This window comes from Bos indicus x Bos taurus, chromosome 22 (genome assembly GCF_003369695.1).
Source record: "Bos indicus x Bos taurus breed Angus x Brahman F1 hybrid chromosome 22, Bos_hybrid_MaternalHap_v2.0, whole genome shotgun sequence".
Taxonomy (NCBI): Eukaryota; Metazoa; Chordata; class Mammalia; order Artiodactyla; family Bovidae; genus Bos; species Bos indicus x Bos taurus.
The window spans coordinates 11,269,718-11,296,670 of NC_040097.1; the positions used below are offsets into that span (position 1 = coordinate 11,269,718).

The 26,953-nt window shown below is 41.1% G+C and overlaps 1 protein-coding gene across 11 annotated transcripts in view; it reads left to right on the forward strand.

The window, feature by feature from the left end:
* The window catches only part of DOCK3 (dedicator of cytokinesis 3), a 304,174-nt gene that overhangs the window by 162,969 nt on the left and 114,252 nt on the right, over positions 1-26,953 (forward strand). For 10 of the 11 annotated variants that reach the window (XR_003507883.1, XM_027523616.1, XM_027523617.1 and 7 more), the window contains exon 10: positions 25,407-25,488. The exons of the other annotated variant lie outside the window; for it this stretch is intronic. Coding sequence is in view for 9 of the 10 variants with exons in the window: in XM_027523616.1 (XP_027379417.1) it covers positions 25,407-25,488 (82 nt within the window). In the remaining variant the exon portion in view is untranslated. The remainder of the gene's footprint in view (positions 1-25,406; positions 25,489-26,953) is intronic. 11 annotated transcript variants of the gene reach the window in all.

The window sequence follows — 26,953 nt, forward strand, 5'->3', positions numbered from 1 at the left end:
GAAGACAAATGAATAATGAAGACAAAATAAAGACAAATATCTTTATTTTAAAGACATTTTCAGATGAGGGAAAACTAAGAGAGCTTGTCACCAGGAGAACTGTACTTGAAGACTTGCTAATGGAAGTTCTCCAGGCTAAAAAAAGAATCACAGGGAAGCTCAGATGCTCAAAACTGAATGAAGAGCATTGGAAATGATAAATATATAGATGAATAGAAAAGACTATTTGTCTCTTAATTTAAAAAAATACAGTACTGTATAAAATAAAAATAACATTTTCTTGAGGGTATTCTAATGTATGTACTTACGACAACTATAGCAGAAAGGATGGAAGGAGTGGTAATTTAACCTCTACATTTGTAAGCTTTCTACATTTTTTGTAAAATGGAAAAATACTCATTTGAAATTGATGGTGAAAAGTTAAGAATTTAGAAAATAATGCAAAGAGGTACAGCTAAAAAGTCAGTAGATAAATGAAATTTTAAAATCTACCCAATATTGGAAGATTCCTGGAACTGTTCTGGTTCTTTATTTCCTCACATTCCAAAGTACATGTTCATGGTGTCTTAGGAGCCAAATCCACTTAAGAGAGTATAATTTCAGGTATCATTCAAAACAGTAATGAGTTGCCTCAGACGTTAAATTTAATTAGTCTTTCTTCAGTTCAGTTCAGTTCAGTCACTTAGTCATGTCCAAATCTTTGTGACCCCATGGACTGCAGCATGCCAGGCTTCCCTGTCCATCACCAGCTCCCAGAGCTTGCTCAAACTCATGCCCATCAAGTCAGTGATGCCATCCAACCATCTCATCCTCTGTCGTCCCCTTCTCCTCCCGCCTTCAACCTTTCCCAGCATTGGGGTCTTTTCAAATGAGTCAGTTCTTCATATCAGGTGGTCAAAGTATCAGAGCTTCAGCTTTAGCATCAGTCCTTTCAATGAATATTCAGGACTGATTTCCTTTAGGATTGACTTTAGATTTCCTTTAGTTTCAGCTTCTTGCAGTCCATGGGACTCTCAAGAGTCTTCTCCAACACCACAGTTCAAAAGCATCAATTCTTCAGCACTCAGCTTTCTTTATAGTCCAACTCTCAGATCCATACATGGACTACTGGAAAATCATAGCTTTGACTACACAGACTTTTGTTGTCAAAGTAATGTCTCTGTTTTTTAATAGGCTGTCTAGGTTTGTCATAACTTTTCTTCCAAGGAGCAAGCATCTTTTAATTTCATGGCTGCAGTCACCATCTGCAGTGATTTTGGAGCCCCCCCAAAATAAAGTGTTTCACTGTTTCCATTGTTTCCCCATCTATTTGTCATCAAGTGATGGAACCAGATGCTGTGATCTTCGTTTTGTGAATGTTGAGTTTTAAGCCAACTTTTTCACTCTCCTCTTTCACTTTTTTCATCAAGAGGCTCTTTAGTTTTTTCTTTGCTTGCTGCCATAAGGGTGGTAGAGAAGCTTTCTATACAGTAGAGATCAAGATTATCAAGACAGCAGAGAAGAAGACATAACTTAAATAGAAGGAAAATCCTTTGTGAATGAAGTGGCAGTAAACTGAACAAGTTTTTCAACTTTAGTTGAAAACTAGAAAATTGCCATAAAATGCACACACTAATTCTTTGTTCAGTTCTTTTTGTTTAGAGTCTTATATGTGCAAGGAGAAATGTTGCAGAGCCTACAGTGAGCTGGTAACATTTATTGAATGAAAGAATGATTTGTTATAAAATCACAAGCATTGAGTCTATAGTTGCAGAAATGTGTTAAATCGGGCAGAACTCATATTAAAGACATTCTTCCCTTTCTCCCATTTCTACTTCTGCCTCAAGGCCACAGCCACAGATAGAGCCATGCAAGCAGGTTAAGTCATCCCTACTCTTTTTCCAGATACCCACTTGGCTCCATGCCGTGGACTGATGATTCCCTCTAGGTGCTAGTCAACAGAAGACAATTCTCAAAGGATTCACTCCAGCTGTCCTGATCCGACAGATCATGTAACCACTTTTATCTTCTCAAATACAACTACTGAAGATAGCAGTCTGCTAAAAACCAGTAGAGAGTGTCTTTCAAAGATGTCAGAGGCCAGGTTGGAATATCCACTGATCATCACTAAGGGCTTTGTTAAAGAAAAAAGAAAATATTTAGACACTTGTTAAAGACAGGCAGACTTTATTCAGGACTGTTGCAGTAAGTATAAGGACCACTACAGTGAACTCAACTATGACTACAATAAGAGAAAGTACGAATTTATAGGCAAAGAGATCCTGATCATTGGTTCAAGATATGGTTCTCAGATCGTTCAAGAAGAGTTTACAAGAGTTTACAAGAAGCGCTCAGATGGTTCAAGAGATCTTGAACCAGAGATCAAATTGCCAACATCCGCTGGATCATGGAAAAAGCAAGAGAGTTCAAGAAAAACACCTATTTCTGCTTTATTGACTATGCCAAAGCCTTTGACTGTGTGGATCACAAGAAACTGTGGCAAATTCTGAAAGAGATGGGAATACCAGACCACCTGACCTGCCTCTTGAGAAACCTGTATGCAGGTCAGGAAGCAACAGTTAGAATTGGACATGGAGAGTATATAACTTCATTGTTAACACTAGCAAGTGGGTACTCTTTCTGCCCCCTTCTGATGCCTATGTCAGAAGCTTTCTCTATCTCCTTTATACTTTAATAAAACTTTATTACACACACACACACACAAAAAAGAATTGGACATGGAACAACAGACTGGTTCCAAATAGGAAAAGGAATACGTCAAGGCTGTATACTGTCACCCTACTTATTTAACTTATATGCAGAGTACATCATGAGAAACGCTGGACTGGAAGAAGCACAAGCTGGAATCAAGACTGCCAGGAGAAATATCAATAATCTCAGATATGCAGATGACACCTTATGGCAGAAAGCAAAGAAGAACTAAAAAGCCTCTTGATGAAAGTGAAAGAGGAGAGTGAAAAAGTTGGCTTAAAGCTCAATGTTCAGAAAACTAAGATCGGCATCCAGTCCCATCACTTCATGGCAAACAGATGGGGAAACAGTGGAAACAGTGTCAGACTTTATTTTGGGGGGCTCCAAAATCACTGCAGATGGTGATTGCAGTCATGAAATGAAAAGACGCTTACTCCTTGGAAGGAAAGTTATGACCAACCTAGACAGTATGTTAAAAAGCAGAGACATTACTTTGCCAACAAAGGTCCATCTAGTCACAGCTATGGTTTTTCCAGTGGTCATGTATGGATGTGAGAGTTGGACTGTAAAGAAAGCTGAGTGCTGAAGAATTGATGCTTTTGAACTGTGATGTTTGGACTGCAAGGAGATCCAACCAGTCCATCCTAAAGGAGATCAATCCTGAGTGTTCATTGGAAGGACTGATGTTGAACGTTAAACTCCAATACTTTGGCCACCTGATGTGAAGAACTGACTCATTTGAAAAGACCCTGATGCTGGGAAAAATTGAGGACAGGAGGAGAAGGGGATGACAGAGGATGAGATGATTGGATGGCATCACCGACTCAATGGACATGGGTTTGGGTGAACTCCAGGAGTTGGTGATGGACAGGGAGGCCTGGCATGCTGCGGTTCATGGGGTCGCAAAGAGTCGGACACAACTGAGCAATGGAACTGAACTGATAGGCAAAGAGCAGAGTAGGAGTCAGTGGATTGAAAAATTACTAAAAAGAAGCATCAAGGGTTTGTTGGGGGAGGATTCTGGCTAAACCAACCTAAAAGATACTTGTTGAAGACAGGCCAGGGTGATCAGATGTCGCCCAAGGGTGATGGCGAATGAGTAGTCTGATTGATATCAAGGTGGGGAGTCATATAGTCAATGTGAAGGATTCTGGCTAAACCAATGTAGCAGGATTCTGTTTGGATTGTCTTAATTCTAAAATTGTCTGATTCTACAATTAGACAAGAGAGGGACATGGGACTCTAAAAATTGAGGTCTAGTTGAGAAATTTAGAGGAGCCTGACTAGAGTTTGATCAAGGGGAGAATCTCTTGTCAAAATCCTTCTCAAAATGTACATACAGTCTGGGTTTGGCCAAAGGATTTGACCTAGTATCTATTGTGTTCCTGATCAAGAGAACCCCTGCCCTCAGAGAAGCACAACTGGTAAGTGTGTAAACAAGATAGTTTCAGGTACTACTTCAGTGAAGGAGACTGCTCTCTAAGTGGAAATTCCGTAGCCCCGAGTACTCTGTGAAGCCTTTTTTGAGCCTTGTGATGAGAAAGCTTTGGGAAATACACTGTCAGGAAGTATTTAAAGGTGTGGGAGTGGAAGTCCTAAGATTCAGTGATTTGACAATAGCTTAGCATTCCTTTCTTCCAGAGAGGCGCATAGACTTTTCTGTGAAAGGGAACTTTTACTCTTCAGACACACAGAGTGCCAGCTAGGACCTGCTCTTTTCTTAGGTTGTGGAAGGTTCTCTTCTTTCTTGCTGCTCTTGCCAACTCAGATACCAACACAAACTAATGTCTTTCAAGACTCTAAATCTCAGATTTGCAAAGTCCAAGTTAAGATGTTCCAGAGAAGTGAATGATGGGAAATACAAAAAGATGAAAGAAAATACTAGATTGAAATTTGCTGTATTTCTTTTTTCTTTTAAAAAACGTTTTTGTTGCTAAACTATTTTTAGCTGGGAGAGACTGTAACTTATCTGTGTTTTCTCTGGAAACCAGATGGCTAGAGAAATGCTTAATTGTAAAATCTGTGGCTGTTGTCCTTAGAGTACAGTCCTGAAGGATCTCTGAGGCTATATGCCTTCCGGAGATAAGTTGTGTAAGACACAACTTACAGTGATTGGAGGCCTTTCTGTCAGAACCAGAGGCATGTACTCACAAAGAAGGGGTTATTTTCTCTGCCTTCACAAAGCAGTGTGAAACATCTGCCTGGATTGAGATCTGAAGCTGGAGCAAGATTTTAAAAACGAAATCTTCGAATCCTCACATGGAAGTGGTAGAACACTAGGTACTTTTAATAGATCCTGTCAGCAGATCAGTCAATGAATCAAGACTGTGTTTTGAAGGATTTGGTATGTGTTGTTTAAAAGCAAACAGTTGAGACTCATGAGAGAAAATGGAAAACTGAACATGGGATGTATGGGCTTGCTATCCATGGAGCAAGATGTGTGGCTGTGGTTAGGTAACTAGAAATCAGGCACAAGGAAGAGAAGAAATAGTAGAGAAATAGCGCAGATGGGAAACTCTGAGACTGATTCAATCCTTTGCAGTACGTGGGAACCAGGAAGGTCCACAGTTATAACTTAATAGACAAAGCTAAATGGTATGCGAGGAAAAGAGACATTTAGAATTTCAAATTCAACATATAAACAGTTACAAATTTTTAAAAACTCAGTTCTTCAGTAGCAAACAGTGAAGAATATTTTGTCCCAGCACTCCTGTGTAAACTTACTTTATCTTAATATGGTATCTAAAAATGTGGCTGCTGCTTTCCAAGGGAACACTCTAAGTAACTTTCCCTTTGAGCATGTTTAGAACAGAGACTCATATGGAAACAGGTCCTGCTACTTGTTATTCTTGAACTCATGTGCTTGTGCTCAGTTGCTTCAGTCGTGTCTGGCTCTTTGTGACCCCACGGACTATAGCCCACCAGGCTCCTCCGTTCATGGGATTCTCCAAGCAAGAATACTGGAGTGGGTTGCTGTGCCCTCCTCCAGGGGATCTTCCTGACCCAGGTATTGAACCCTTGTCTCCTACATTGCAGGCAGATTCTTTACCCACTGAGCCACCTGGGAAGCCCACCTTGAACTCAGTTAATTATTATTAACACTCATGGCACCTTCCCCCAAAAGCTGTATTACACTTTATGTGGACTCTTCAAATCAAAGTGTAAAACTCTGTTATTAATGCCTACCTGATTGTTATCCTTAAGTTTTGAAGTGAAGCACATTAAAAAAAAAAAAAAAAGGTTTTTCTTTCAAGGGCTTTTAATGGAAAATAAAAATATTTCAGTACCTCAAGACAGACTGGAGAGACTTGCCTAGCAGATTATTAAGTCAAGATAATGGAGTCCCAGGAACAGGAGCCTGGGCTGAAATACATCTGTAGAGTAAAATGGATGAGATGCGTGTATAGAAGAAGGGGACAGACAGAGAAGAGAGATTCCAGCATCTGGAAAAATGAGAGCAAAATTAGTTTATATGTTTCACAGGAAAACAAGTCTTGTAGTCACTCTTTGTTTATTGGACAAATGTATTATCCTTCGTTATTATTCACTTTTTCCAGACTTAGCTCTGATTACTTTTTGGAGTGACTGTTGACTGTATGTTCAGGCCATTACCATAAGAGGGAATATAAAAGGAGTGGACAGATTGAAGGGAACTGGTCTTAGACTGGCATTTCTTAACCTTGGTCGCACATTAGAGCTAAAGTTCTCTATGGCCAGGCCACTCCCCACATTAATTAAATCAGGAGTTCTCTAGTGATTACAAGGTACTGGGAAGGTTAAGAATCACTGCCTGGGACTGCCGAGTTTAAAGAACTGTCAGATGTTCGGTAGAGCTACTGTGTGCAGAAGGCAGTAGGAGAGTGTTAGAAATAATTTGTTAGTAATGTAGTTACAGTACTGACTTGAAAATCATTTACTTTTTATAGAGTAGATTCATGGTTATAATTATATCAGTCTTGTTAATTTATTCAGCACACATTATACAACTGCCATGTGTAAGAGGTTGTTCCAGGTGCCAGGGAATCAGTGCAAAACAAGGCAGAGAAAAATCCCTCTCCTCTTGTAGTTTACATTCTAGGGAGGGAAACAGATGATAAGTACGTGTATACTACATAACTAGGAAGATACAAATACTTTGAAGAAAACTAAGCAATTGAGAATCACAAAAATGAGACATAGGACTTTTAAATTCAGATGCCTGGGGAAGATCCCTGTAAAGAGATGAAACTGATGCCTAAAGATTATTTAATTGCTGACCCTCCCAGGCCCTCAGCATTTGACTGCCCTCCTCCAACAAATCCCCTTCACTTTCTGAGCTCAGAAGATTTCCTCAAACATTGATCTCTTTAAAAACAAACAAACCATAACACATTTGTGTGTGCTGTGCTAAATCGCTTCAGTTGTGTCTGACTCTTTGTGACCCTATCCTCCTGTCTCCTCTGTCCATGGGATTCTCCAGGTGAGATTACTGGAGTGGGTTGCCATGTGCTCCTCCAGGGGAACTTCCCCACCCAGGAATCGAACCTGCATCTCTTATGTCTCCTGCATTAGCAGGCAGGTTCTCTACCACTAGCATTGGGCCCCAAATACTATCATTGGAAGCTTTACATCACTCAGAACTTTTAAGCTTTGCAAGCATTTTCCTACATACCCTAGTCACTAATCCTTCCAGAGTGGCTCACAGCACCTCATTTGACTGTAGGCCAGACAGACTCTCCAGTAATGAGACACACAGGACCACGAGGAAATCACTGGACCCACACAGAGGATATTTAGAGGGGAGCATGAAGATAGAAGAGCCAGTAATGGGGCATGTCCCACAGGGACTGGGGAGGAGGGATGGTAATGCCTAGAATCATAAATAAGTTGCATTAGGCTGTGATAAACTGGAAGACAGTCATATCCAATGATTTTTATTTTCTTGTGAGGCTTAAGGGGAAAGGTGGAGGTTTGGATTGGTCTCTGTGGGGAATAAGGGCTAGAAAGGAGCAGGAGTGAACTCTCCTGGGTATATGTGATGTGCCAAGCCTAAGACACCAGCTCTATGTATGTCACTTAATTTAGTCCCTGCATCAACTCTGAAGTCAAACAGATTACTGGTTTCCCATCTAGGATTCAAGTCCTGGTCTGTCCCCTGCTTGATTCCCATTATACCATATTTAAAAAAAAAATTATTTAATTGGAGCCTAATTACTTTAAAATATTGTAGTGTTTTTTGCCATACATTGACATGAATCAGCCATGGCCTATTATACCATATTGCCATAGGAATTCATGAGAGACTATCCAAGCAATTACAAAATCAGCACGACATTGAAATCAGAAACTTTTAAGGGGCTCTAATGGTCATTGTTAGGCTTCCCTGCTGGCTTAGTGGTAAAGAATCCACCTGCCAATGCCAGAGACACTGGTTCAATCCCTGGGTCAGGAAGATCTCCGGAAAGACCTCCTGGAGTAGAAATGGCAACACACTCCAGTATTCTTGCCTATAAAATTCCATGGATGGAGAGGCCTGGTAGACTACAGTCCATGGGGTCACAAAAGAGTCAGACATGACTGAGCGACTAAACCACAGCAACAGCGGTCATAGTCATGAATTCCTGCAGGCCGGGGATCTGTGTTTGGTGGCTGCTCACTGTTCCTTCCAACAACAAGCAGGCTTTCCTGCTAGCGATGCCCTGAGGTACACATTCTTGATGCCAGAATGTTATATCACTGAAACCACAGCAGGAATCCAAATTTAGGAGACAAGTTGAGAAAGAAGCTTACTGAGATCAAAGTTAAGCATTATCTCCCTCAGAAACCCTGAAATGTAAGTTGTTTGACTTAAATAGTTTGCCTTGAATTTTTGCATTAAAACGTCTTTTTACTTCTACTCCAAGAAATTTGTGGAGTATATTAAAGCTCATGCTTATAAGGGTGAGCACCATATAGATGGCTTCAGAGGAATAGTTAGCCTAGTTTATAACTGATTAGGGGCATTGGTGTAGGGTCAAAAACCAAAAGGTATGGCATTAGAGGAAATGGAGGCACAAGATTGCAGTCAGCTTCCCACTGCCTGGAAGAGCATCCTAGCCTGTGTCAGGAGCCTGCAAGATTCTGTGAAGACACAGAAGTAAACCAGGGAGAAGCAGCCGAGGACCTTTTGATACTCTTTCCTTGGAAGATTGCATGTACCCACAGATGGATACGTGCCCTCTTTACATCCTCTTTCTGAGGATACACAAAGGGTCTATGACCTGTCTGACCTCAGGCTGAGAAGTCTCCTTTAAGGAGACTCTCCTTATTTCCTATTTCCAGAGTGAAAGACCCACTCTGGAAATAGTCCCCTTGCTGTTTTGTGACCTGTACCTTGGCTTCTACTTCATCCCATCTACCTACACTGGCTCCACACTCTGTCCGTCACCAGGTTGTGGTCCACCAGGATCAGTCTGAGACTTCATCCTCCTACCCCTGAGGGTAATCCAGTCCATCCATGGCCCATCCCCAGTACCTACCCTGCTTGAAATTCTTCAGCTTCAGCCTTGTAAATCAGGAGAATTCAGGATTCCTGGACTCGACCTTTTAAAAAAACTATTTTAAATTGAAGGATAGTTGCTTTACAATGTTGTGTTGGCTTCTGCCATACATCAACATGAATCAGCCAGAGGTATACATATGTCTCCTTCCTCTTGAACCTGCCTCCCCGCTCCCAGCCCAGCCCAGCCCAGCCCAGCCCATCCCATCCCATCCCATCCCATCCCATCCCATCCCTACCCATCCCTCTAAGTTGTCACAGAGCACCAGTTTGAGCTCCCTGCATCATACAGCAAATTTCCACTGACTATCTGCTTCACATATAATAATGTATATATTTCCATACTACTCTGTCAATTAATCCCACCCTCTCTTTCCCCCATGGTTGGATTTGACCTTTGAGGTCTGTCCTTGGCCTTGTTCTAAGCTCCCTGAATTCACACTCCTGATAGAGCCTGCCTGCCTTACCATGGTTCAGTTCAGTTCAGTCGCTCAGTCGTGTCCGACTCTTTGCGACCCCATGAATCGCAGCACGCCAGGCCTCCCTGTCCATCATCAACTCCTGGAGTTCACTGAGACTCATGTCCATCGAGTCAGTGATGCCATCCAGCCATCTCATCCTCTGTCGTCCCCTTCTCCTCCTGCCCCCCGTCCCTCCCAGCATCAGAGTCTTTTCCAATGAGTCAACTCTTCACATGAGGTGGCCAAAGTACTGGAGTTACAGCTTTAGCATCATTCCTTCCAAAGAAATCCCAGGGCTGATCTCCTTCAGAATGGACTGGTTGGATCTCCTTGCAGTCCAAGGGACTCTCAAGAGTCTTCTCCAACACCACAGTTCAAAAGCATCAATTCTTGGGTGCTCAGCCTTCTTCACAGTCCAACTCTCACATCCATACATGACCACTGGAAAAACCATAGCCTTGACTAGACGGACCTTTGTTGGCAAAGTAATGTCTCTGCTTTTGACTATGCTATCTAGGTTGGTCATAACTTTCCTTCCAAGGAGTAAGCGTCTTAATTTCCTGGCTGCAGTCACCATCTGCAGTGATTTTGGAGGCCAAAAAAATAAAGTCAGCCACTGTTTCCACTGTTTCTCCATCTATTTCCCATGAAGTGATGGGACCGGATGCCATGATCTTCGTTTTCTGAATGTTGAGCTTTAAGCCCACTTTTTCACTCTCCACTTTCACTTTCATCAAGAGGCTTTTTAGTTCCTCTTCACTTTCTGCCATAAGGGTGGTGTCATCTGCATATCTGAGGTTATTGATATTTCTCCTGGCAGTCTTGATTCCAGCTTGTGCTTCTTCCGTCAAGCATTTCTCATGATGTACTCTGCATATAAGTTAAATAAGCAGGGTGACAATATACAGCCTTGACGTACTCCTTTTTCTATTTGGAACCAATCTGTTGTTCCATGTCCAGTTCTAATTGTTGCTTCCTGACGTGCATACAGATTTCTCAAGAGGCAGGTCAGGTGGTCTGGTATTCCCATCTCTTTCAGAATTTTCCACAGTTTCTTGTGATCCACACAGTCAAAGGCTTTGGCAGAGTCAATAAAGCAGAAATAGATGTTTTTCTGGAACTCTCTTGCTTTTTCCATGATCCAGCGGATGTTGTCAATTTGATCTCTGGTTCCTCTGCCTTTTCTAAAACCAGCTTGAACATCAGGAAGTTCACGGTTCACATATTGCTGAAGCCTGGCTTGGAGAATTTTGAGCATTACTTTATTAGCATGTGAGATGAGTGCAATTGTGTGGTAGTTTGAGCATTCTTTGGCATTGCCTTTCTTTGGGATTGGAATGAAAACTGACCTTTTCCAGTCCTGTGGCCACTGCTGAGTTTTCCAAATTTGCTAGTGTATTGAGTGCAGCACTTTCACAGCATCATCTTCCAGGATTTGGAATAGCTCAACTGGAATTCCATCACCTCCACTAGCTTTGTTCGTAGTGATGCTTTCTAAGGCCCACTTGACTTCCCATTCCAGGATGTCTGGCTGTAGGTGAGTGATCACACCATTGTGATTATCTGGGTCATGAAGATCTTTTTTGTACAGTTCTTCTGTGTATTCTTGCCACTTCTTCTTAATATCTTCTGCTTCTGTTAGGTCCATACCATTTCTGTCCTTTGTCGAGCCCATCTTTGCATGAAATGTTCCTTTGGTATCTCTGATTTTCTTGAAGAGATTTCTAGTCTTTCCCATTCTGTTGTTTTCCTCTATTTCTTTGCATTGATCACTGAGGAAGTCTTTCTTATCTCTTCTTGCTATTCTTTGGAACTCTGCATTCAGATGCTTATATCTTTCCTTTTCTCCTTTGCTTTAGTGCTGCCAAATAAGCCAGGCTGCTTAACCTCTCTGTGCTTCCATGTCCTCAAACTCTGAAATAGTAATCTCTGCATCATCATGGTGATGCTTCATGTGAAGTCCCTAAATCAGGCCCTGGCAGACAGTAAATCTCAGTAAATATTCATAATTATTATTGTTATCATACATGTCAGAACTTTGCTCTTGAGTCCAAATATCAGTGTTTTTATGTGCTTTAGATGGGCTTCTGAAAGACAGGAAAGGCAAATAGAGGTCTGTGGCCACTGCAGAGATTCTCCCTGCCGCAGAGGCCCTGCTTTTGCTGGGTACCTAGCAGGTACCCTCCCCTGGGACTTAAAGTGACAGAGTCTCTGTTAGCTTGAACAATAGACAGAGTCTCTTTTTAGCTGAGTAGCAAGATGGTAGAGAGATTTCATTAAACTAAGAAGTCATCAGAGCCCTGTGGCAGCAGTGGGTACATTCAGAATACTCATTTATTGCTGTGAAGCCCATGAGAGCCTTTAAAGCAGGGAAAAGCTGTGTGTATATAGACAGGAGCCTTTGGGGAAAACTTCCCCTTTATTATTTTTCATTTTGCCCTTAGCTACTTTGGTGTTTTAATTGTATAGTCCTTCTAAAGTTATTAAAGTCAAGTATCTAGAAATTAAACCTCTGTGCTCAATTCCTTGAGGATCACAGAGATGTAGGAGGCACAGTCCCTGCTGCTTTACAGACAAGGACATTGGACTTAAAGGATGTGTTGAAGATCCCAGGACAATCCCAGTGTTCATTCACTAGAAGGACTCATGGGACTCAGAGTTGTACTTGTGGCTGATATTTATTATACCAATGGAGTAAGGATACACCGGTGGCTTATTAGGAAGAAGAACCAGGTAGAGTCTGAAGGACTCCACACACAGGCTCCTAATGCTCCCTCCATCACATTAGGGGTCACACAGAGCATTGTCTTCAAATACTCATTTCTAGTTAAAATGCAGTGACAGATGTGCAGTGTTTCTGCCCTAGGAAGCCCACTAGAGATCTAGCAACCAACATTTTGGGGGTTTGGTTGTATAAGAACCCTTTGTTTAGCATATACAAAATGCCCAGAAGGGAAGCAAGTGTTCATTATAAACCATATTGTTCACATAAAAAGTCTAGGCACAGTGTTGGGAGCACTGCAAGACAAGAGTCAGATCCCAGATGCCGGCCAGAGGCCAACTTTGCCAGCAGGCCTTTCTAAGGATAGCAGTCTCAGGCCTGCTATGTTAATTCTTTTCTGTACAGAAGAGGTGCCACATAAACATACAACCAGCTCTAATACTAACCCATCAGAATCACTGATGTAAATGGTTAGATATTGAGGAACAGGTCCCTTCTGACTGCTGGGTCACAGAAACCTTTATACCACACATTTGAGCTGGGCCTCAAAGGTTAGGCAGGTTTGAGCAGCAGTAGAGAAGGGGGGAGAGAGGACACAGTGGGCAAAAAAATAGTAATTTAGGGAAAGGCAAGCAGGCTTATCTGATCAGAAACAAGATGTGTTGATGGAAATAGGGGAACCTAGAAAGGGAGGGAGAGGACAAATGCCACAAGACCTGGATTAATAAGTGGAGGATTATGGGTTTTATATGCAGAGATGGAACACCACTGAAAGTTTCCTTTTTAAGACAGGAAGTCATATAGTTCAAGGTATGTTTGCAGGAGATATGTATTTGATGGTAGATAGTCTGGCCTGGAGGTCAGAGTCCTAGAGACGGAACACAGGAGAAGATACCTGGGTATGTTTCCCAAAGGCCTGGGCTTCAGAAGATGCTCATTAGTTTGTGGCCCACCTTGGTATATAGGAAATACATAAAATAAATGAGGAAGGCAAACTCTGACTATGTCTGTGTTTTGGATTACCCTTTAGTACCTTGGCAAGCAGGCCAGAGATGACTCAGTTCAGTTCAGTCACTCAGTCGTGTCCTACTCTTTGCAACCCCCATGAATTGCAGCATGCCAGGCCTCCCTGTCCATCACCAACTCCCGGAGTTCACCCAAACTCATGTCCATCGAGTCAGTGTTGCCATCCAGCCATCTCATCCTCTGTCGTCCCCTTCTCCTCCTGCCCCCCATCCCTCCCAGCATCAGAGTCTCTTCCAATGAGTCAACTCTTTGCATGAGGTGGCCAAAGTATTGGAGTTTCAGCTTTAGCATCATTCCTTCCAAAGAAATCCCAGGGCTGATCTCCTTCAGAATGGACTGGTTGGATCTCCTTGCAGTCCAAGGGGCTCTCAAGAGTCTTCTCCAACACCACAGTTCAAAAGCATCAATTCTTTAGCGCTCAGCCTTCTTCACAGTCCAACTCTCACATCCATACATGACCACAGGAAAAGCCATAGCCTTGACTAGACGGACCTTTGTTGGCAAAGTAATGTCTCTGCTTTTGAATATGCTATCTAGGTTGGTCATAACTTTCCTTCCAAGGAGTAAGCGTCTTTTAACTTCATGACTGCAGTCACCATCTGCAGTGATTTTGGAGCCCCCCAAAATAAAGTCTGACACTGTTTCCACTGTTTCCCCATCTATTTGCCATGAAGTGATGGGACTGGATGCCATGATCTTCGTTTTCTGAATGTTGAGCTTTAAGCCAACTGTTTCACTCTCCTCTTTCACTTTCATCAAGAGGCTTTTTAGTTCCTCTTCACTTTCTGCCATAAAGGTGGTGTCGTCTGCATATCTGAGGTTATTGATATTTCTCCTAGCAATCTTGATTTCAGCTTGTGCTTCTTCCAGCCCAGCGTTTCTCATGATGTACTCTGCATATAAGTTAAATAAGCAGGGTGACAATATACAGCCTTGACGTACTCCTTTTTCTATTTGGAACCAGTCTGTTGTTCCATGTCCAGTTCTAATTGTTGCTTCCTGACCTGCATACAGGTTTCTCAAGAGGCAGGTCAGGTGGTCTGGTATTCCCATCTCTTTCAGAATTTTCCACAGTTTCTTGTGATCCATACAATCAAAGGCTTTGACATAGTCAATAAAGCAGAAATAGATGTTTTTCTGGAGCTCTCTTGCTTTTTCTATGCAGTTTGATCTCTGGTTCCTCTGCCTTTTCTAAAACCAGCTTGAACATCTGGAAGTTCACGGTTCACATATTGCTGAAGCTTGGCTTGGAGAATTTTGAGCATTATTTTAGTAGTGTGTGAGATGAGTGCAATTGTGTGGTAGCTTGAGCATTCTTTGGCATTGCCTTTTTTTGGGATTGGAATGAAAACTGACCTTTTCCAGTCCTGTGGCCGCTGCTGAGTTTTCCAAATTTGCTAGTGTATTGAGTGCAGCACTTTCACAGCATCATCTTCCAGGATTTGAAATAGCTCAACTGGAATAACATCACCTCCACTAACTTTGTTCGTAGTTATGCTTTCTAAGGCCCACTTGACTTCCCATTCCAGGATGTCTGGCACTAGGTGAGTGATCACACGTTCGTGATTGTCTTGGTCGTGAAGATCTTTTTTTGTAGAGATGACTAGGCCTGTCTTAACTTGTGCAGTGAATTGGTACCAACTGGTGCAACATTCTACGTGCAGAGAAGAGACTGTATTTACTTAAAAATAATATGCAGCCTGTACTGACTAGAGTACTCAGAAGCTCCCAAATCCCCAGTTCAGGTCTGCACAAGTATGATTGTCTTGCACCAACCCTAAGCTCAGGTAGAACAAATCTTCCATGAAGCTGCAAATTACTCTCTGCACACATCTGGATTTAAGGCTGCCCCACTCTCAATGAAAAGTTCAGAAGGGGCCAAAGGGCAGACCACATGGAATGTGCTCACTGGTGATGCCTTATATTCTGACTTCTAGACTCTTGTCCCACATCCCTGGCCATTGACATCTCAGACTGCCTCACTTGGGTCCTATACTCCTGGCTCACAAAATTTTGGTCCAGCTCATCTGTGTAGACTTCCTCATCTGGCTGTTTGATTGCTACACTTTCAGAAGTCTACTTGCCTCTCACATAGCCATTTCTGAGACCAGGAATGCCTGCCCAGAGGACTGCCATTCCTGAATATGGCCCTCTGAACAACTTTCCTTCAACCCCAAAACCCCAGCTCTGTATCCTGGCCCTACTGTTGACAGCATTACAATTTTGTGCTTTGGAACAATGCTGCTATGCAGTAGTACAGAGCCCTTTGTCTCAGTGACCACCTCTTCCCCCAAGCCTAAAGAGTTGTGCTATGCAATAGAACTGTCTGCTGCTAAGCTGTTAAGTCACTTCAGTCATGTCCGACTCTGTGTGACCCCCTAGACGGCAGCCCACCAGGCTCCCCTGTCTCTGGGATTCTCCAGGCAAGAACACTGGAGTGGGTTGCCATTTCCTTCTCCAATGCATGAAAGTGAAAAGTGAAAGGGAAGTCACTCAGTTGTGTCTGACTCTTAGTGACCCCATGGACTACAGCCTACCAGGCTCCTCCATCCATGGGATTTGCCAGGCAAGAGTGGGGTGCCATCGCGACAATATAAATGTTCTATATATGGCAGAACATTATGGTCTGCAAGGTAGCTACTAACTACATGTGGCTGTTTAGCACTTGGAATATGACCTGTAACTGAGAACCGTTTCTAATATTATTAATTTTAATTAAATACGGATAACTACATGTGGCTAGTGGGTACCATATTATAATGGCACAGCATAAATCCTGGTGGGAGTGATCTGGTGAACTGGCTGTGCAGGGTAGACTTAATCTGTGTGCACAGGATATCAAGAGGAGGGCAAGACATGACACAAGAGAGGAAGACCAAGGAGAAGGTCCTTTGTGGTCTCAGATATATCCATTTGTGTACATTCCTAGGTATATAATATTTAGAGATGCACTAATTTTAAGTTGATTTATTTCTTTTTGATCAATATTGAATATTATTTTTGCTATTTAAATATGTATCATGAAAGACAATTGACTACAGGAATTAGTATAGGCTTTGAGAGTCCCTTGGACTGTAAGGAGATCAAACCAGTCAATCCTAAAGGAAATTAGTCCTGAATATTCATTGGAAGGACTGATGCTGATGATGAAGCTGAAACTCCAAACTTTGGCCACCTGATGAGAAGAAATGACTCATTGGAAAAGACCCTGAGGCTGGGCAAGATTGAAGGCAGGAGGAGAAGGGGACAACGGAGGATGAGATGGTTTGATGGCATCACCAACTCGATGGACATAGTTTGAGCAAGCTCTGGGAGTTGGTGATGGACAGGGAAGCCTGGCATGCTGCAGTCCATGGGGTCACAAAGAGCTGGACACAACTGAGTGACTAAACTGAACTTGAAGAATCCAGACTTAAGTTGTAGTCTTGTCTCTATACCATGTCAGCTGTGTCACTGTAATACTGTTTTTAAACATATCATCAGTTTTTCAGTATTAAGGGAAAGTAAGAAAGATTTTGACATAGTGCAGTGAACACCGTTCTTATCTTATACTTTAAAAATATTAAAGTTCCCAAACACTTCATTCAAAATTTTAGTACGTATGAAATCTTTATTTGCTCTTGTTTCCTGAGATTATTCTGCATTTCTCAGTCTTATACTTTAAAAGCCTAGAAAATATCTAGTAAAATGTCTGACAGATAAAAATATTTATTTAGTTTTCAGATTGGCTGAGTTTTCTAGCTTCCATTCAAGAAACAATCAAGGTTTTTTTCTATTTCTTCTGTATATGTTTATTTTGGTTTTTATAAGCTCTGCTGTTCCTATCAGGACTCCCTCATGATCTAGTGAACTGTAAGACTTTGCTTCATTTGCACAGAAACAGCAGAAATAGTGACAGGAACAAGTTAATAAGTATAAATAATATGTATTCTGTTATCTTTAACTGGAGGACTTATGTAGGTACAGCAGGCCAAATCTGTAGATGTGTGTGTGTATGTGTGTGTTTTGTTTGACAGACCAGGAAAAACCTTAGACAAATACTATGATTTTCTTTCACTTATGAATATATATTCCTCTTATCCTATATTATGCTAATCAGAGAAAAACATGAGTAAAGGAATGAAATTTAAAAGAACAATAATGTTCACATCATGAACAAAGAGTGGGAAATCCCAGAACCAGAGATTATCAGTATGAGGGAGGAGAAAAGCAAGATCTGGAAGATAGAATGAGAGTGGCTCGTGGCACCTACTATTTTAACATTGCTTTTTTGACATCATGATTACTTTTCTACAGTACTTCAGACTGCTTGACGTTTAGCTGAGAAATGTAAAAGTGCGGGGCTTCTTTAGTCCCCATAGGTGTGATTAGCAAATTATAAAGAAAGCAGGGCCAACCCTCTGCCCCCTGGCTTTCTCACATAGAGGTACACCTTCCTCAGAAGTATTACGGCTTTAATGTTGGAGGTGGCAGAGATGAGCTGACTCCGCATTGTGCTGTCCTGTCAGTGGAGTCTCACCCTCACTTCAGCCTCATATGTTCATTTACATATTTTTAATTGTTAAAATTTTTACTGTTAATTTTAACATTATTGTTTTAAATTTTTTATTTTTTTATTTTATTGTTTTTTAAAAAATATATATTTATTTATTTATTTGGCTGCACCAGATCTTAGTTGCAAGCATGTGGGGTTAGTTCCCTGACCGGGGATTGAACCTAGGCCCTCTGCTTTGGGAGTGTGGAGTCTTAGCTACTGTACTACCAGGGAAATCCCTAAAATTTTTATTTTTAACATTGTTATTTTAAAATTTGTATTGGTGCTTCCCTGGTAGCTCAGCTGATAAAGAATCTGCCTGCAATGCAGGAGACCCCAGTTTCATTGCTGGGTCGGGAAGATTCCTTGGAGAAGGTTTAGGCTACCCACTCCAGTATTCTTGGGCTTCTGTGGTGGCTTAGTCAGTCAAGAATCTGCATGCAATGCGGCAGACCTGGGTTCAATCCCTGGATTGGGAAAATCCCCTGGAGAAGGGAACAGCTACCCACTCCAGTATTTTTTTCCTGGAGAATCCACATAGAGAAGCCTGGCGGGCTACATTCCACGGGGTTACAAAGAGTTGGACATGATTGAGCGACTAAGCACATTGTTAAAATTGGAAGCCTGATCCCGGGGTGAGAGCGTAAATCATTTAGAGTAAAAACAACTGTTTGTAGCTCCCTGTGTAACTGATAATTAAATTACCATTGAGTTCATTTTGTTGAGAGTTCATGATTTCTAAAGACCCTGTGCGTGCATGTGTGCTCAGTCACTCAGTCATATCCAACTCTTTGTGACCCTATGGATTGTTATGGGATTTTCCAGGCAAGAATACTGGAGTAGGTTGCCATTTCCTCCCCCAGGAGCCCTTCCTGACCCAGGGGTCAAACCCACATTTCCTGCCTCTGCTGCATTGACAGGCAAGGTCTTTACCACTGAGCCACTTGGAAAGGCCAAAGACCCTGTAGGGCCTGTATAATTATAGAAACGCTATTGTAACTTTGAGACTGTGTGATAACAGATTTACTCATGTGTCTCTTTTGCTTTAGAGAAAATGAAAAGAATCTGTTTTCTGGGATTGTCATTCAAGAGCCTCTGCTTGTTCCAAATCTGACAAAGTGTTGCCCCCTCTGATCTCCAAGTCTTTTGGGTGGGAATGCCATGAACCTCAAAGAGACTCAGTGCCACCGGGAGTGCTGGAGTCAGGGCTTGGAATGGCCTTTCTAATCGGAGGGGTCAAGTGCCCCCTGTGGGTGATTGGGATCCTGGCACTAGCTGGGTTTCATTCACACAGCCCCTCTGGGGGCCTCTGTGACACGGACACTCTCAGTTCATCTCTAGGACAGGATGTGGTTTGCAGCATTTCCCAGATATATTTGCCCAGCAATCCCCTCCTCCCTTCCATCACACACTTTTTTTTTTTCGATGTTCATTTCATAAGATGAAATACAGATAAAGCATGGGCTTGGAAGTCAAAGAGCTTTAGATTTGAATTCTAACTTTACCACTCTGCTTTTTTATCTCAAGTCAGAAACTTTGACTCTCAGTTTCTCCAGAGGTGAAATAACTGTTATGAGAATTAAATGCAATTAGGCAAGAAAAGAAACACTTTAAACAATGCCTGGTACACAAAAGACACTCATTAAGTGGCAGCTGTTAACAGCTGCTGCTGTAGCAAGTTGAGTGCAGGGCTATATGCCCCTACCACACCTTTTCCCTGAGCTTCACACTTGGGCTTTCAGCTGCCTGTTTTTTGTGCACCTGCATATCCAAGAGACCTCAAATTCAGCATGCTTATCTGAAATTTTGGCCACCTGATGCAAAGAACTGACCCATTTGAAAAGACCCTGATGCTGGGAAAGATTAAAGGCAGGAGGAGAAGGGAACGACAGAGGATGAGATGACTCAATGAACATGAGTTTGAGTAAACTCCGGGAGTTGGTGATGGGCAGGGAGCCCTGGCGTGCTGTAGTTCATGGGGTTGCAAAGAGTCAGACATGACTGAACAACTAAACTGAACTGGTCTGAAGTTTATATCTTCCTCCTTGTACCTTCTCTGGTCAACACTACCACATTTGGTTAACTGCTCCATCTGGTCAGCTTTGTCATCTAAGTATACCTCACATTGTTTCACCTTTCTTCAGCCCCAGAACAGCATTGTAACTTGCCAGCGCTGCTCTTCTCTGTCTTTAGAGTGTTTTCTATGTCACAAGCCTGCCTTCCACACAGTAGCTGAAGTGATCATGCTAAAAACTTATGAGATCAACATTGCTTCTCATAGTTTAACTTTCAGAGCTCCTGTAAGGCCCATAATGGGGTTTTCCAAACTTGTTAATCCTGACAACCAACTGAGACCTTTTTAGAAATACAAATTCTTGGACTCCCTCCAAAAGTCCTCCCCTCTAGAGATTCTGATCCAGATCTGGGATGGGGCACAGGAATCTGCACTTTTAATAAACTGGGAGGTACACCTTGTGATGGCCAAGGGGGACAACCCTCACATGTAATCCACACCGTGGGTTTGTCCTCTCTGCATTGCCCAACATGCCCCAGCTCTCGAGTGCCCTCTTCTACTTCCCCACCATCAAGCTGCCTTGGTGCACACTTCTCCTGGAATCCCCTTCTCTTCCTTTGTAACTTTCCCTTACCAAATGCTCAGAGTCTAGCAGTATTGCCAGAAGGTGTCCCAGTATCTCGCAGGCAGCCTGTCTTCAGCCCATCGGAGCTTGTCAGCCCATTTCTGTGCAGTTAATTATAGAATTCTCATATTGTGTTGTCATTTTTGTTCTGTGTCTCCTTCTCCCAGTAGACTCAGAGCCTTGAGGACAGGGAACATTTTATTTCTCCATTTCTATCTTCTTGCTTAGATTCTGGAGCATGGTAGGGGTTCGTGAATGCTTGTTGAAAGAATAAAAAGGAGAGAGGGAGGTTGGAAAAAACTCTTGAATTGTACTAGGAGGTATAAAAATATTCTTTGGAGCCCTGATGTGTCTCAGGCACAGGTGGTGGTTAGGAGGGAGGCCTAAGTAGGGAGGATTCCTGCTCCTATCCCTTCTCTCTGCCTCTGATTCAACCAAAGTAGCTCTATTATTAAATTTTTCATGTGTTGGTGAATAGTGTAAGGTTTTGTTGAAAAGAAGGGAAAAGTTGGTACTAAAAATAAATTTGAAAACTGCAGCACTGATTTACCTTAATGAAATCCCTTTATGCATCTCTACTCTCTGTGATTTAGAATGAAGTGGGAAAACTTGAAGAACTTGAGAAATAAAACCAAGGATCTAAATTGGCAACTGCAACTGTGAGGCAAGATTAGAAATTTCCTAATCTGTTGGGTTGTGCCATGTAGTATGGCCTTGGGGCCACTTGCTGCTTTCAAGCACCTGGGGAGTTATCATGAGAGATGCTAAGTGGTTGGCATCCATTTCCACAGAGGCCAATGTGAAGAAGTGTGAAGATTACATTGAAAGAGCTGTGAGAATTCCTCTGAATTTATTTGAGGTGCATGCTTGTATTTCCAAAGCAGAGTCTTCAGGAAATAGCCTCCCTCAGGAATAAGACTTTGTCCCTGCCTCAGCACCTGGCGCGGACTACCTCCTCATTGTTGGTCATCAGACATTCGCTGTGGGGATGCATGAATTACCATCAGTGGAAAAATGTGTGAAATGCACTACCACCCAGGAATTAGGACTCTCATAAAAGTAAATGATCTTAAAATTAAGACTATTAGACTTGCCACAGATTCAAATTATGGATTTCATTTGTAAGAACTTGCTCAATAATATGAAATTAATGTAGCTTAATATACTGTTCATGTATAGCTCATCATAAAGACAAGTAAATGTAGAACAGTTCTCTCATAACATTGCTTATTAAAGAATCAGAATTTAACCATCTCTTTTTTTTTTCTCTTGAAATAAGAGTTTTTTTACCCAGAGAAAACTGACCTGTCGCTCTCATATAGAGGTGTGGATGTTTGTAAAGTCTTCTAAATAAATTTTACTCTTTTTGCCACAGTTCCTTTCCCACTTTTAGGATATATGAGGAGTTGTGCCTCTGATTGGCAAATAGATTCACTCAGCCTTTACCAAATTGTATCCATACAGATTCCACGGTCTTATGCAGAGGCAGGTTGTGGGGTCAAAGGTCACCTGTCCCATTGATACTTCAACACATAATAGCATTTCAAGACTCTGAGAAGTCCTGGAGGACAGAAACCTAACTGTGTTTAATACCATATGTCCCAGCAATATTGACCACTTCTTTTGCAGAAGAGCTGTTGCCAAATTAGGAAACATTGGATAGATATTTGCCTTCAAATAGTTTGAATGTTAACAGAAAGCACCATTTATCTATCATACCCATTGGTGAAGTCAGCAAAACAGGAAATAATTTGATTTATACCTAGGGCTCTTTGAAATGAAAAAAAAAAACAGTCATTTTGACTCTCACAAATTGTGAAGATACATTATTTTCTTATGGTTAAATAATAACCCAATGTGGATATACCTACCATGTTTTATTCAGCCATTCATTTGTTGGTAGATAGTTCGGTTGTTTTCATCTTTTGGCTATTATGAAAAATGCTGCTATGAATGTTCATGTAGTTTTTTGTGTGGCCATATATTTTCAATTCCTCTTGTAAATATATACTGAGAAGTGGAATTGGTAGATCCTACGTTAAACTATGTTTAACCTTTTGAGAAACCACCAGACTGTTTTCCAAAGTGGCTATGTCATTTTACATTCCCACTAGCATTATATGATGGTTCCAGTTTCTCCATCTTCTTGCCAACACTTGGTATTATCTGTTTAATTAAAGTCATTCTAGTAGAAGTGAACTAGTGCCTTCATTGTGGTTTTAATTTGCATTTCCCTAATGGCTAATAATGTTGGACACCTTTTTATATCCTTATTGGCTCTTTGTTCATCTTCTAAACAGAAATGTCCATTTAAGTTCTTTTATTATTGAGTTGTAAAAGTTCTACAAGTCCCTTATCAGATGTATTATTTGAAAATATTTTCTTTCATTCAGTGAATTATCTTTCCCTTTCTTGATGGTGTCCTTTTTAAAGAAATTTTAAAATTACTTATTTATCTATTTTTGGCTGCACTGGGTTTTTGCTGTTGAACATGGGCTTTCTCTAGCTGCAGCAAGTGGGGGCTACTCTCTAGTTGTGGTCCATGGGTTTCTCATTGCAGTGGCTTCTGTTGTGGCTCCCAGGCTCTAGAGCACAGACTCAGTAGTTATGACATGCGAACTTAGTTACTGCACAACATGTAGAGTCTTCCTGGACCAGGGATCTATGTCCCCTGCTTCTCTTGAGCTTATTTGCCATCCCTGTATATTCTTTAATGAAAGGTATATTCAGATTTTTTGTCCATCTTTGAGTTGTTACTTATTGAGTTCTGAGATTACTTTATATGTTCTCAGTACAGTCCTTTCTTAGAGTAGTCTGTAAATATTTTCGCCCAGTCTATAGCTTGTCTTTTCATTTTCTTAGCAGTGTGTTTCAAAGAGAGGATGATTTTAACTTTAGTTAAGTCCAATTTATTATTTTGTTTTGATTCATAATATTTGCTTAATAATCTAAGATCACAAAGATTTTCTACTGTGTGCTCAATATAGAAAAACAAATGTGAACAAGATACACAAAGGTACTTGTTTCATTTTTCTTGTGTGTATTCTTATAGTTTTTAGCTCTTAATATTTAGGTCTATGATAAATTCAAGTTAATTTCGTGTAAGCAGGGATCATGGTTCAGTTTTTAATATGGATTGTTCAGCACCATTTTTGAAACTGCTGTTCTCCCTCACTGAATTTTGATACTGAAAATTAATTGAATATATATGTTACCACATTTTTAAACAAAGATCTCCCTCACCTCAACATGCCCATTTAACTGAAAGCTTATCACTTCCACATCTTCATGTCTTCAAAGAGCGGTCTAGACTCACTGTTTCCGCTTCCTTCTTTCTTACTCTCACACTAAGCCTCTTTATCATTCCACAAAAAGGGTTCTTGCCATAATCACCAGTGATCTCTGTTATGACATCCAGTGGATACTATTTTTTTGTTGTCTCATGTGATTCTCAGTGTCCTTGGGCCTCAGTGATCCCCCCACCCCCTCTTTCAGATACTCTTTTCCCTAACTAATACAGCAGCCCACCACTCTTCTTATTTTTCTTCTGTTTTTCTTTTTGATCCGACATGTCTACTCTGCAAGTTCTTCTTCTTCTACCTATTTCTTTTATGTCAGTGTTCTCAGGATTGTCCAGAGCCCCTTTTCCCTTTCATTCTGTGCATGCACCCTACTATTCCCATCTAATTCCCTGGCTTAAGAATCTCAAATTTACATCTGGCTCAGATCTTTTCTTAACTTCATGTCTGCTCATTTAGCTGCCTACCAGGACCATGAGCTCTAGGAATAAAAGTGCCCTGTATACATTTGTGTTCATATTTGTATTCCTGTGCTTAGCACAGAGAACTTAATGACTATTCATTGGCTAAATGAACAAGTGAATAAGTGAACAAGTTAAGCCACCTGTGCGTTTGATATAGCTTATCTTATAATTCTAGTCCAATGCTTCAGTATTGGCCCTTTTACTGATATCTGACACATGCAATGAGTACGTGACGCTGGGCATAGGAGAAGCAAATTACTTTTAGAAGCACATACTTTGTGTTTGCCATGACTCAGTTTTCCTGCCACAATTGGTAGAGAACCTTGGGATGCTGAGATAGGAATGAGACCCTAGGCACAGGCAGGAAAGAGGTAAGAGAGCAGGGAGACATTTCTCCAGATGTTGCAAACACTGTTTCTAACATTTTTCAGTTCAATAATTTCCTTCAAGAATTAACCTATATTGTTTGAGAAATAAAATATATTAATGGCCCTATTGAATTCTGAGTACATCTTTATAATTACCATACGTTCTTTCTTCTTTTTTGCTTTTCACCTAAGTGTTTGTAAGTCCCTGTAACATTTTTTCTTCACTCTAAAATGATTCTCAAAAGGTTATGTGGTAAGATGTAAACTGGGTAATGTAGACTCTTTCAGACCTAGTGTTATGATCCTTTTGTGATGATCTGAGTGTTCACATCAAAGAATGTGTTTGCTTCTTATGGGCTTATTATTATGCCAGAGCTTTGAGGGTATTTGGGAAGAATACAAGACACAGTCCTCATTGCTGCCCTCGGGGAACACACACCTTTAGGGAGAGAAAAGCCATAACTGGCAGGTAGACAGCAGCATCTCTGATGCAGTTTGTTGTGTCTATTGCATGCTGCTTGGCAAGAAAGATAGTCTCCTGCCACTGGACATGTACTTTTGGCCTTGCTTTTCTCTAATGGGCTGTCCTGAAAGTGTCTAGGGTCTCTTTATGAATGCCCTTTTTATTTGTTCTGGAGCATGCAGTCCCTTACATTTCTCTGTCTCTCTCTCTCCTACATTTCAGTGAGCGGTTTCTGGTGAGACTGAACAAGAATGGTGGGCCAAGGAACCCAGAGAAGATAGAACGAATGTGTGCCCTTTTTACAGTATGTGCAAATTCTCTTTCCCTTCTCTGCTGTTGACTCTAACTAGGGTCCTGCTATGTGGATATTGTTGCCCTGGAAACAAGCACTAATTCTTACTTCCCCACACACTGGTGAGAATAGAATTTGATTTATGTGTCTATCAGGTTTTAATGAAATATTTAAGAAAACTGAAATAAGCTCCAGTTTTTAATTGAATTTATTTAAAAAAATACAAGTACCTCTTACTATGTGCATTTTAGATGCAATTTAATATAGTAGACACTTAAAACTTGAGAACAGTCTTTCTTTCTATCTTTCAAGACCACTGGGGATTTCTCTGATGTGTAAGTATAGTTTCTCTCAAGGCATCCACCAAACTTACAGCTTTGCAGTTTTTTTAATTAAAAAAAAAAAGAGTTTATAAAAAGAGAGACAGACTAAATAGCCCTCCTCTTTCAGACACCAAACAAAGTCTTTTCATGCCATGATCCATACTTTAGTTTTTTCTAAATAACCATGCTATTATTCGTGCTCTCTGACATCATGGATCCATCAGCTCAGAGAAGGCTTGGTAACCTGCTTATTGAAAAGTATTAAACATCACAATATCATATTGTCTTTTGTATTCTTCAAGTTGATTCCGATTTACTAATTTTTTTACCCAGTTATGAAACTTAACTGCCCAGCCTTATTTATTTCAGTTAATTTATTTGCTTAAGAAGAAAAGACTGTCACAATTTTTAACCACTTTTGACTGTCATAGATTCTTTGATCTGTTTCAGTGATACTGAGATACATCAAAACTCGTTGAGTGCAGGGTGTCACAGTGCCACTGCCCTTGTGTGTGGTGCATGGTTGATGGGTAGGTAACAGTCAGGTGTCTCAAACCTTACCAGTGTACCTCAAACACAAATGGGATTTATCTAGGACTCTGATATGTGACTTTCTCTGAGAGATAAAATTGGATTTGTTTACCTGAATTTTTTGTTCATTTACTACAACATTACTGCAGAATCAAAAGCCACTCTACAGGGATAACTTGTATTGAAAGTACTCCAGATGTACAGAAGGATTTATAAATCTAGCTAAGCTAAAACGAAGTTTTGTACATTCTTGAGGTCAGCATTCAAAGCTTAGGAGATAGTACAGGAAGAGAAAGCAAGAAAAGCAGACACATGAAGATGGCTAAGGGAACTGAGACCTTTTAGCCTGGAAAGATCAGTGCTCTGTCTTCAGTTGGAGAAGAACAAGGGAAAGAGTCCCAGTTGCAGGTAATGGGATGTAGGTTGGAATATTGGAGGAGAGAGCGTGATGTGAGAACACCTGAACACGGAGCTGGTTCCTTGCGGCCGCCTGTCTTAAACCTGATTAGGATGAGATGAGACACCCATCTGTCTAGAATGTCTCAGTAACCTTAGGAGTCTTTTTAGATCCTGATTCTCCAATATTGTTTGGTTAAAGCAGCAAAAGAAATTGGCGATTCCTT